This window comes from Perca flavescens, chromosome 21, assembly GCF_004354835.1.
Source record: "Perca flavescens isolate YP-PL-M2 chromosome 21, PFLA_1.0, whole genome shotgun sequence".
Classification (NCBI taxonomy): Eukaryota; Metazoa; Chordata; class Actinopteri; order Perciformes; family Percidae; genus Perca; species Perca flavescens.
Window position 1 is genome coordinate 1,522,034 of NC_041351.1, and position 12,500 is coordinate 1,534,533.

Genomic DNA, 12,500 nt, shown 5'->3' on the forward strand with positions numbered 1-12,500 from the left:
TGCGTGCATCTGTGTGTGTCTGTGTTTTGTGTGTGTGCGTGCGTGTGTGTGTGTGTGTGTGTCAGTGTGTGTTTGTATGTGTGTCTGTGTGTGTGCGTGTCTGTGTGTCCGTGTGTGTATGTGTGTCTGTGCGTGTGTGTGTCTGTGTGTCCATATGTGTGTGTGTCTGTGATTATGTGCGTGTGTGTCTGTATGTGTATGTATATATGTGTATGTATATACATCTGTGTGTGTGTGTCTATGTGTGGGTGTGTGTGCAAATGTGTGTGTTAGTTGTGACGTTTGGGTGTGTGTGTGTATATCTATATGTCTGTGTGTGTGTGTATGTGTGTATATATGTGTGTAAATGTGTGTGTGTGTGTGTGTGTGTATATATGTCTATGTGTGTGTGTGTGTATGTGTGTGTGTGTGTGTGTGTGTGTGTGTGTGTGTGTGTGTGTGTGTGTGTGTGTGTGTGTGTGTGTGTGTGTGTGTGTGCGCGCGCGCGTGTGTATCTACATAAATGTCTGTGTGTGTATATGTGTGTGCGTATATATGTCTGTGTGTGTGTGTGTGTGTATTAGGGTACCTGCTCGTGGTATTCCGGCTGACTGGGATGTCTCCGATGGGAGAGTGTGGTCAGACGATGCTCCCCCCCCTCACCTATAGAGAAGTTAAAAATCAGTTCATAGGACCTGTACATTCAAAATATAAAACATCCTCCTCACCCTATACAACGGTTCAAATGTTTAAAACCATCTGATAAAAAAAAAAGTGTGATATCTGGAAAAAAATTTAAAAAAATCGGAAAAAGTGAAATAATTCAATACCTCGAAAACAATTAATACGTTAATATGGACTAATCAGGGATGCACCAAATCCAGGATTGGGCTTCTGATTGGACTGAATATTGAGGCTTTTTGACCAAACCTTTGATTTTTTTCCGAGGGAACCGAACCCTACGCTTGCACTCAGTGCGCTACGCTGGTCGCTGTAGTGACGGCTCCGTTGATTTTTGGGAAGGTGTTTACATAGGTGGAGAGTTCAATGCAGTAGGCTGTGAGAAAGTGGACATGGATCTGGTGAGGGAAGGTGTTTACGTAAGTGGAGCGTTCAATGCAGTAGGCTGTGAGAAAGTGGACATGGATCTGGTGAGGGAAGGTGTTTACGTAGGTGGAGCGTTCAATGCAGCAGGCTGTGAGAAAGTGGACATGGATCTGGTGAGGGAAGGTGTTTACGTAGGTGGAGAGTTCAATGCAGTAGGCTGTGAGAAAGTGGACATGGATCTGGTGAGGGAAGGTGTTTACGTAAGTGGGCGTTCAATGCAGTAGGCTGTGAGAAAGTGGACATGGATCTGGTGAGGGAAGGTGTTTTACGTGGGTGGGCGTTCAATGCAGCAGGCTGTGAGAAAGTGGACATGGATCTGGTGAGGGAAGGTGTTTACGTAGGTGGAGAGTTCAATGCAGCAGGCTGTGAGAAAGTGGACATGGATCTGGTGAGGGAAGGTGTTTACGTAGGTGGAGCGTTCAACGCAGCAGGCTGTGAGGAAGTGGACATGGATCTGGTGAGGGAACGTGTTTACGTAGGTGGAGAGTTCAATGCAGCAGGCTGTGAGAAAGTGGACATGGATCTGGTGAGGGGAAGGTGTTTACGTGGGTGGAGCGTTCAGCGCAGCAGGCTGTGAGGAAGTGGACATGGATCTGGTGAGGGGAACGTGTTTACGTGGGTGGAGAGTTCAATGCAGTAGGCTGTGAGGAAGTGGACATGGATCTGGTGAGGGAAGGTGTTTACGTGGGTGGGCGTTCAATGCAGTAGGCTGTGAGAAAGTGGACATGGATCTGGTGAGGGAAGGTGTTTACGTGGGTGGAGAGTTCAATGCAGTAGGCTGTGAGAAAGTGGACATGGATCTGGTGAGGGGCGTGTTTACGTGGGTGGAGAGTTCAACGCAGCAGGCTGTGAGGAAGTGGACATGGATCTGGTGAGGGAACGTGTTTACGTAGGTGGAGAGTTCAATGCAGTAGGCTGTGAGAAAGTGGACATGGATCTGGTGAGGGAAGGTGTTTACGTGGGTGGGCGTTCAATGCAGTAGACTGTGAGAAAGTGGATGTGGATCTGGTGAGGGAAGGTGTTTACGTAGGTGGAGCGTTCAACGCAGTAGGTTGTGAGAAAGTGGACATGGATCTGGTGAGGGAAGGTGTTTACGTAGGTGGAGCGTTCAATGCAGTAGACTGTGAGAAAGTGGACATGGATCTGGTGAGGGAAGGTGTTTACGTAGGTGGAGAGTTCAATGCAGTAGGCTGTGAGAAAGTGGACATGGATCTGGTGAGGGAAGGTGTTTACGTAGGTGGAGCGTTCAATGCAGTAGACTGTGAGAAAGTGGATGTGGATCTGGTGAGGGAAGGTGTTTACGTAGGTGGAGCGTTCAACGCAGTAGGTTGTGAGAAAGTGGACATGGATCTGGTGAGGGAAGGTGTTTACGTAGGTGGAGCGTTCAATGCAGTAGGTTGTGAGAAAGTGGACATGGATCTGGTGAGGGAAGGTGTTTACGTAGGTGGAGAGTTCAATGCAGTAGACTGTGAGAAAGTGGACATGATCTGGTGAGGGAAGGTGTTTACGTAGGTGGAGAGTTCAATGCAGCAGGCTGTGAGAAAGTGGACATGGATCTGGTGAGGGACGGTGTTTACGTAGGTGGAGCGTTCAACGCAGCAGGCTGTGAGGAAGTGGACATGGATCTGGTGAGGGAACGTGTTTACGTAGGTGGAGAGTTCAATGCAGTAGGCTGTGAGGAAGTGGACATGGATCTGGTGAGGGAAGGTGTTGACGTAGGTGGAGCGTTCAATGCAGTAGGCTGTGAGAAAGTGGACATGGATCTGGTGAGGGAAGGTGTTTACGTAGGTGGAGCGTTCAATGCAGTAGACTGTGAGAAAGTGGATGTGGATCAGGTGAGGGAAGGTGTTTACGTAGGTGGAGCGTTCAACGCAGTAGGTTGTGAGAAAGTGGACATGGATCTGGTGAGGGAAGGTGTTTACGTAGGTGGAGAGTTCAATGCAGCAGGCTGTGAGAAAGTGGACATGGATCTGGTGAGGGAAGGTGTTTACGTAGGTGGAGCGTTCAACGCAGCAGGCTGTGAGGAAGTGGACATGGATCTGTTGAGGGAACGTGTTTACGTAGGTGGAGAGTTCAATGCAGTAGGCTGTGAGGAAGTGGACATGGATCTGGTGAGGGAAGGTGTTTACGTAGGTGGAGCGTTCAATGCAGTAGGCTGTGAGAAAGTGGACATGGATCTGGTGAGGGAAGGTGTTTACGTAGGTGGAGCGTTCAACGCAGTAGGTTGTGAGAAAGTGGACATGGATCTGGTGAAGGAAGGTGTTTACGTAGGTGGAGCGTTCAATGCAGTAGGCTGTGAGAAAGTGGACATGGATCTGGTGAGGGAAGGTGTTTACGTAGGTGGAGAGTTCAATGCAGCAGGCTGTGAGAAAGTGGACATGGATCTGGTGAGGGAAGGTGTTTACGTAGGTGGAGCGTTCAACGCAGCAGGCTGTGAGGAAGTGGACATGGATCTGTTGAGGGGGCGTGTTTACGTGGGTGGAGAGTTCAATGCAGTAGGCTGTGAGGAAGTGGACATGGATCTGGTGAGGGAAGGTGTTTACGTGGGTGGGCGTTCAATGCAGTAGGCTGTGAGAAAGTGGACATGGATCTGGTGAGGGAAGGTGTTTACGTGGGTGGGGCGTTCAACGCAGTAGGTTGTGAGAAAGTGGACATGGATCTGGTGAGGGAAGGTGTTTACGTGGGTGGGCGTTCAATGCAGTAGGCTGTGAGAAAGTGGACATGGATCTGGTGAGGGAAGGTGTTTACGTAGGTGGAGCGTTCAATGCAGTAGGCTGTGAGAAAGTGGACATGGATCTGGTGAGGGAAGGTGTTTACGTAGGTGGAGAGTTCAATGCAGTAGGCTGTGAGAAAGTGGACATGGATCTGGTGAGGGAAGGTGTTTACGTAGGTGGAGTGTTCAATGCAGTAGGCTGTGAGAAAGTGGACATGGATCTGGTGAGGGAAGGTGTTTACGTAGGTGGAGAGTTCAATGCAGTAGGCTCTGAGGAAGTGGACATGGATCTGGTGAGGGAAGGTGTTTACGTAGGTGGAGTGTTCAATGCAGTAGACTGTGAGAAAGTCGATGTGGATCTGGTGAGGGAAGGTGTTTACGTAGGTGGAGCGTTCAACGCAGTAGGCTGTGAGAAAGTGGACATGGATCTGGTGAGGGAAGGTGTTTACGTAGGTGGAGCGTTCAATGCAGTAGGCTATGAGAAAGTGGACATGGATCTGGTGAGAGAAGGTGTTTACGTAGGTGGAGTGTTCAATGCAGTAGACCGTGAGAAAGTGGATGTGGATCTGGTGAGGGAAGGTGTTTACGTAGGTGGAGCGTTCAATGCAGTAGGCTGTGAGAAAGTGGACATGGATCTGGTGAGGGAAGGTGTTTACGTAGGTGGAGCGTTCAATGCAGTAGGCTATGAGGAAGTGGACATGGATGTGGTGAGGGAAGGCGTTTACGTAGGTGGAGCGTTCAATGCAGTAGACTGTGAGAAAGTGGATGTGGATCTGGTGAGGGAAGGTGTTTACGTAGGTGGAGCGTTCAACGCAGTAGGTTGTGAGAAAGTGGACATGGATCTGGTGAGGGAAGGTGTTTACGTAGGTGGAGCGTTCAATGCAGTAGACTGTGAGAAAGTGGACATGGATCTGGTGAGGGAAGGTGTTTACGTAGGTGGAGAGTTCAATGCAGCAGGCTGTGAGGAAGTGGACATGGATCTGGTGAGGGAACGTGTTTACGTAGGTGGAGCGTTCAATGCAGTAGGCTGTGAGGAAGTGGACATGGATCTGGTGAGGGAAGGTGTTTACGTAGGTGGAGAGTTCAATGCAGTAGGCTGTGAGGAAGTGGACATGGATCTGGTGAGGGAAGGTGTTGACGTAGGTGGAGCGTTCAATGCAGTAGACTGTGAGAAAGTGGACATGGATCTGGTGAGGGAAGGTGTTTACGTAGGTGGAGCGTTCAATGCAGTAGACTGTGAGAAAGTGGATGTGGATCTGGTGAGGGAAGGTGTTTACGTAGGTGGAGCGTTCAATGCAGTAGGCTGTGAGAAAGTGGACATGGATCTGGTGAGGGAAGGTGTTTACGTAGGTGGAGCGTTCAATGCAGTAGGCTATGAGGAAGTGGACATGGATGTGGTGAGGGAAGGTGTTTACGTAGGTGGAGCGTTCAATGCAGTAGACTGTGAGAAAGTGGACATGGATCTGGTGAGGGAAGGTGTTTACGTAGGTGGAGCGTTCAATGCAGTAGGCTGCAATCCCAACCATCGTTTTTTTTTGTCTCAAAACGGCTCTTTAAACATGAAAAGGTAGCAGCCAGAACAACTCGCACTGTCCCCGAAACTCACCCCCGAGTCTCATGTCGGCCCAGTCCATCCCGTCGTCCAGGAAACAGAGTCCCGTCGGCTTGGCGACACCGTTGACGGCCACCTTGTCTTCATCAAACCTGGCGCACGATTGGTCGAGCCCCGAGTCATCTTCCTCGTTTTTAGAGGAGAGAAGCAGTATGCCCACCCCTCCGTTCCCTACGGACACAAACACACATTCACTATTAAACAACGTTGCGTGTGTGTGTGTGTGTGTCTCTGAGTGTGTGTGTGTTTGTGCGTCTCTGTGTGTCTGTGTTTGTGTGTGTGCGCAAGGGTTCATATCACATTTCAAAATGTGTCAAAATGCACCAAAAGCCTGAAAAAAGCCCTGAAGAAATTGTCAAAAAAGCATTATAAAAAGTGTATAAAAAGAGACGTTAAAAGTCCTAAAAATGCACGCTAAAAACACTGAAAAACACCCTGAAAAAACAGTCAAGATTGCAGAAAAAATGCAAAATAAATTTGTCAAAAACGTATCAAAATGTATCAGAAAGCCTGAAAAAAGCCCTGATGAAATTGTCAAAAAAGCAAAGAAAACTTGTTTAAAAAAAGCCATGAATCTGTTATTTTCCGAAAACCGATTAATCGACCGATAGTATTTAGAATTGATACTGGTTAAAAACAAACATGACACTCCAAGTAAAACAGTGCTGAACTTTATTATAAAAATAAAAAAACTGTATTGAACCATGAAAACATGCTAAATGAAATAAATATAAATATTGAAGTCAATAAAAGACATTCATTCAAACTGAAAAAAAAGTAATAAATAACAAATAAAAACAGTTAAACTGTCGGTTTAGAACGGTAACAGAAGATCTCGGACCTGGAGGGATCTATCTTTCCCACTATATACTCTCTGTTCTCGCTGGGATGCCTATATAAGGCGTAATGTGGGACGGACCTGCCTTCCCATTGGTTGAAAACATAAACAAAGGCATCATGGGAGATTCCCTTGTCGGAAGCACCTACTGTATATGGGTAGCACGGAGTTAGCGGCAGAAATGACTGAAAACGTGATGAATAATGGACATCAAGTGGATAAATCTAGGATGTAACAGTTTGGATTTAATGCTCAACAACCCCGAAAAAAGGCACAAGTTCCAGGCTGGATAGAAGATCACCTGTAAAGGCTAGAAAGACCCTCTAAAGGAGCTATTGTAATGCATGATGTAAAGGCTAGAAAGAACCTCTAGAGGAGCTATTGTAATGCATGATGTAAAGGCTAGAAAGACCCTCTAGAGGAGCTATTGTAATGCATGATGTAAAGGCTAGAAAGACCCTCTAGAGGAGCTATTGTAATGCATGATGTAAAGGCTAGAAAGACCCTCTAGAGGAGCTATTGTAATGCATGATGTAAAGGCTAGAAAGACCCTCTAGAGGAGCTATTGTAATGCATGATGTAAAGGCTAGAAAGAGCCTCTAGAGGAGCTATTGTAATGCATGGTATAAAGGCTAGAAAGACCCTCTAGAGGAGCTATTGTAATGCATGATGTAAAGGCTAGAAAGACCCTCTAGAGGAGCTATTGTAATGCATGATGTAAATGCTAGAAAGAGCCTCTAGAGGAGCTATTGCAATGCATGATGTAAAGGCTAGAAAGACCCTCTAGAGGAGCTATTCTAATACATGATGTTAAGGCTAGAAAGACCCTCTAGAGGAGCTATTGTAATACATGATGTAAAGGCTAGAAAGACCCTCTAGAGGAGCTTTTGTAATGCATGATGTAAAGGGTAGAAAGACCCTCTAGAGGAGCTATTGTAATACATGATGTTAAGGCTAGAAAGACCCTCTAGAGGAGCTATTGTAATGCATGGTGTAAAGGCTAGAAAGACCCTCTAGAGGAGCTATTGTAATGCATGATGTAAAGGCTAGAAAGACCCTCTAGAGGAGCTATTGTAATGCATGATGTAAAGGCTAAAAAGACCCTCTAGAGGAGCTATTGTAATGCATGATGCCAGCAGACCCTTCTCAGCTCTCGCGTACTGGGTAATGAATTACAGAGCGCACTTCTCAGCCGCGGATGCAACCAGGAAAAACTATCGCTATGGATTTTTACCGATAACGATAGTTCCACCAATCAACTCTTGGTGACGATTCATCGGCAAAACCGATTAATCGGTCTGCCTTTAGGGTGTAATGTGTTTAATAACAAGTGTGAAAACATTGCAATTTCATTTTTCAGGTTCATAATTGTATTTTAAGGTTGTACCAGAATAGGTTAACATGGTTTAATTTTCAAAAAACACCATATTTTAGTTGTACGTAGATTTCTGCAGCTCCTCTTTTCACCCTGTGTTCAGGTCTCTGTTTTAGCTACAGAGTGAGACATCTCTTCTTCTTCTGTACTATCTTTGATTGCACTCGCACATGCTCAGTAGCTCAGATTGTAAATCATGTCAGCTAGCTCCATAGACGGGAGAAGAAAGGCTGTGAAGCTTTTTTTCATAATAGAGAGCCAAAGTCCCGCCCCTTCTGGTGGACCTCATGGGACCTAAACTCGGAAAAAATATGAATGGTAGTGAACGGGGGAGAGACAAATAATTTTTTTTATCTCGTTTGAATTGAGCCATGGATTACAAATATGATGTTCGTCAATTTAAAAGATAAGTTTTCAAACGAAGAAAGTCTCAGTTAGCCACAGGATTGTCGTATGACCACTTAGTTTAGTGTGAAACCGCTGAGTGGACTAGATCTCCCAGTGGACTACAACTCCCAGTGGACTACATCTCCCAGTGGACTACATCTCCCGTCTCACACAATCTACCTCACCTAGCTTGATGATCGTCTTGCTCGCTAGCTAGCTTAGCTTAGCTCTGTTCCACAACACATGTAACGTTATCTTAACTGCTGGGTTTTATCCAGTCAGGTGTTCTCAGCAAAGAAGCAAAAGAACGAGAGAGATCCTCTGATCATTAGAGTAACGTTACATCCTGGTACACACACACACACACACACACACACACACACACACACACACACACACACACCGTAGCTTCAGCGAGACGTCCTCCATGAAGTTTGTAGTCTTTCTAAATACGTATTTTCGCAGTTTTTGCATTTGGAAAATAATGTTTTAAAATTGACGAACATCATATTTGTAATCCATGGCTCAATTCAAATGGGATAAAAAAATAATTATTATCTTTCCATTGACCCTAGTTCATACTTTTTCAAAAGATAAGGTCCCATTGGCTGGAAGTAGAAGGGCGGGACTTCGGCTCTCTATATGGGCACTTTAATAAATTATATTATAAAGAAGTGTCGTCTTTTCTTACCGAGGTTGTCAAAGTCATCCATATACTCCTGGCTGGTGTCGTTTCTATCCAGAGACGAGTTGGAGGACAGGGACATGTCCTCCAACGTCTCCCCCACAATGGACACATCTCCCTGGGATGCCTGCGCTGCAGACAGCCCCTCTGGCTCTGGAGCCTCCGGGGTACTTTCTGAGAGGGGGGAATGAGAGGGAGGAACTAAGATTAGAGACATCAGGGGGAATGAGAGGGAGGAATGCCAGAGCAGGGGGAATGAGAGGGGGCAACACAATAGCAGGGGGAATGAGAGGGAGGAATGCCAGAGCAGGGGGAATGAGATGGGGGGGAACACCAGAGCAGGGGGAATGAGAGGGTGGAAACGCCAGAGCAAGGGGAATGAGAGTAGGGAACACAATAGCTGGGGGAATGAGAGGGGGAATGCCAGAGCAGGGGGAATGAGAGAGGGAAACGCCAGATCAGGGGGAATGAGAGGGTGGAAACACCAGAGAAGGGGGAATGAGAGGGTGGAAACACCAGAGCAGGGGGGGGAATGAGAGGGTGGAAACACCAGAGCAGGGGGAATGAGAAGGAGAAACACCAGAGCAGGGGGAATGAGAGGGTGGAAACACCAGAGCAGGGGGAATGAGAGGGGGAAACACCAGAGCAGGGGGAATGAGAGGGGGAAACACCAGAGCAGGGGGAATGAGAGGGGAAACACCAGAGCAGAGGGAATAAGAGGGTAGCCTAAATCCTGACTGTGAAGAGAGTCTCATACCCGGGCTGTTCTCCGTGGTTGAAGGAGTCTCTACGGAGTTTCTCCGCGCTGCGCGGCATTGGCTCGCCTCCCGTTCTCCTGCCGTCTCATTGGCCGAGGTCACCCTGAGGGGGCGGGGCTGCTTGATGAGTGACGGCCGCGACAGCCTATAGCTGAGGCCGCTGGGCTTGCAGGCCAGGCCCAGGCCCAGGCTGGGCGGTAACAGGGGCTTCTTTAAGGCTGAGGGGAGCCCAGAACTTTTAACTTTGAGCCCCGGGGCCTCGGGAACAGGTCTCGCCAAGCTGGTTCTGATGCGAGAGACTGACGAAGAAGAGGGGGAGGAAGAAGGGGGGAGGGTGGGGGAGGGCTGGCGCCGGACCTGCGTGAGGCTACGCGAGCGAAAGCGATCGCTCTCGGTGAGCGGCACGTCCGGCCCCGTCGAGATCAGGCTGTCGCTGGACTGGGAGCGGCTGGCAGGCGGCTTCTTCTTCTTCTTCGTCTTTTGGAGTTGGAGGGGGGAACCAGAACGAGAGCCCGGACCAGAACCAAGACCAAGAGAACCAAGACCAGGACCAGGAGAACCAGGACCAGGACCGAAGCTCTGAGGCTGTCTCAGAGAACCGCTGCGGAGTTTGGATCCAGAGAAAGTGCTCAAGATCGCCTTGGAGCCCTGAGATCCACTTTTGGAGACTGGAAGCGTTCTCGGGCTGGGCTGCACCGACAGCGAATGAGAAGACGATGATGATGATGATGGCGGTGATGATGAGGAACTGGTCACCGAAAAACCGAAACCACCACCACCACGCCCCTTTTCTGGCGAAGGTGCGCCCGTCTTTCTGACCTGCGAGCCCGGTTGCGCTTGCGAACAATAGCTCCCGAACTTTCCCTTTCCCTTCAACCTCTCTCCTCCTTCCTCCACCTCTACCGCCTCGTTCTCTTTCCTCCATTTCACGGAAATCGCCGTGGGCGCTCTGATGAAGTTGTTGTGCTTAACGGGAGCTGCAGCGGCGGTGGTCTTGGCGTTGCATCCCGCCGCGGCTGGGCCCGGGTGGTGGTAGAACCCGTTGGTGAGGCGAGTGCCGGAGCTCTGGGCGGCACCGGTGGCGGTCTGACCCATGGGAGCAGCGGCTCCGCTGGACAGCGTTGAAGATTTGGGGAAACGCGAGCCGAACTTGGGCAGCCGAGAAACCATGGTGGGCATGGCGGCACGGTCCTCAAGGGCGGGCGCCGACATCTGACCACGCCCACTTCACCATGGAGACACTGGTGCACGAGGACCTGCAGGTTGAAAAGACACAACGCACCACGGTGTGTTAAGAGTCTCAGTGATTTTCAACCACTGTGCTGCGGCAGGGCTGGGCGATATATCGATATTATATTGATATCGTGATATGAGACTAAATATCGTCTTAGATTTTGGATATCGTGATATCGTAAATGGCTCAAGTGTTGACTTTTCCTGGTTTTAAAAGGCTGCATTACAGTAAAGTCATGTCATTTTCTGTAACCAGACTGTTCTAGCTCTTCTATTATTTTCACCTTTACCCACTTAGTCATTATATCCACATTACTGAAGATTATTTATCTTAAAATGTCATTGTTAAGAAATTTTGTTAAAAGCACCAATTGTCAACCCTAGAATATCGCCACAATATACACATCGAGGTATTAGGACAAGAATATCGTGATATCTATATTTTCTCCATATCGTCCAGCCCTACTGTCTCGGCAAAACATACCAGAATATGTAAACAGAAATGTTGTTAGGCCTACATTAAATTATAAACAGAAATAATCGATTATGAGCCGGCCGATTATCGATGCAGCATCGCCCATGTCCACGATTCGATGCATCGATTATTTGATGAATTTCAACACCTCTAGTTTACTCTAACACAGTGTTTTTCAACCTTTTTTGAGCCATGGCACATTTTTTACATTAAAAAAATCCCGCGGCACACCACCAACCAAAAATGTTACCAAATTACACATTGTTGCGTAGCCTAATAAAATCAGAATCAGCATTTTTCCTTTTTTAAAATGTATCCATCGCTTTTGCAGGCTTACATCGATCCTGTCACTGACATCCTGTCACTGCGGGATGCGCACGAAACGTGGCAGCAATTCTATTGTCTTATTATTGCGCTATACTGTATTAGAGCTGGGCGATTTGTTTCCCTAAAAAACTCATGCTGTCAGCCTGCTGTTAGCCTGGCTGTTAGCCTGGTCAGGAGCAGGCTAGCTGTTAGCCTGGTTGTTAGCCTGGTTGTTAGCCTGGTCAGGAGCAGGCTAGATGTTAGCCTGGCTGTTAGCCTGATCAGGGAGAAGGTTAGCCGTTAGCCTGGCTGTTAGCCTGGTCAGGAGCAGGCTAGCTGTTAGCCTGGTTGTTAGACTGGTTGTTAGCCTGGTTGTTAGCCTGGTTGTTAACCTGTTAGCTGCACAGAATAAATCTCCATGGTAACTTCGGTGCCTCTGCTTTTGTGAAACTGAGTCAAGGCTAACTTGAGCCAGGATAACTGGGGAATTAATTAATTAATCCCTTATCTTGGTTTAGCGAAATAGCCCTCTGATCTCAGGTTGTATCTTGTAGAGATAAGAGGTTTTTTGGGGTTGTGCTGAGTCGTAGTGATTCTGCTTCTCGGACTGTGACTGTGACTCAGGGAAGTCATGACTCAGCATCTTTGATGGGAAACACTTAAATGAGTTTCTCTTCCTCTTTCAAGTCTGTTTGTGGTCAGAAGATGTTAAAGTGTGTCTGTCTGTCTGTCTGTCTGTCTGTCTGTCTGTCTGTCTGTCTGTGTGCATGTGAGGTGTGTGTGTTTGTGTGTGCGTGCTTGCATATGTGTGTGTCTGTGTGTGGTGTGTGTTTGCGTGCATGTGCGTGTTTGCATTTGTGTGTGTGTGTGTGTTTGCATATGTGAGTGTGTTTGTGTGTGTGTGTGTGTGTTTGCATATGTGAGTGTGTTTGTGTGTGTGTGTGTGTGTTTGCATATGTGAGTGTGTTTGTGTGTGTGTGTGTGTTTGCGTGCATGTGCGTGTTTGCATATGTGTGTGTCTGTGGTGTGTGT

General features: G+C 47.8%; 1 protein-coding gene across 7 annotated transcripts in view; it reads right to left on the reverse strand.

Moving 5' to 3' along the window:
- The window catches only part of LOC114548140 (serine-rich coiled-coil domain-containing protein 2), a 68,937-nt gene that overhangs the window by 38,603 nt on the left and 17,834 nt on the right, over positions 1-12,500 (reverse strand). For all 7 annotated transcript variants that reach the window (XM_028567891.1, XM_028567892.1, XM_028567893.1 and 4 more), the window contains exons 2-5: positions 9,454-10,710; positions 8,703-8,870; positions 5,406-5,582; positions 569-642 (exon numbers count right to left, since the gene is read on the reverse strand). In XM_028567891.1, coding sequence (XP_028423692.1) covers positions 569-642; positions 5,406-5,582; positions 8,703-8,870; positions 9,454-10,666 — 1,632 coding nt within the window. In that variant the 5' untranslated portion in view covers positions 10,667-10,710. The remainder of the gene's footprint in view (positions 1-568; positions 643-5,405; positions 5,583-8,702; positions 8,871-9,453; positions 10,711-12,500) is intronic.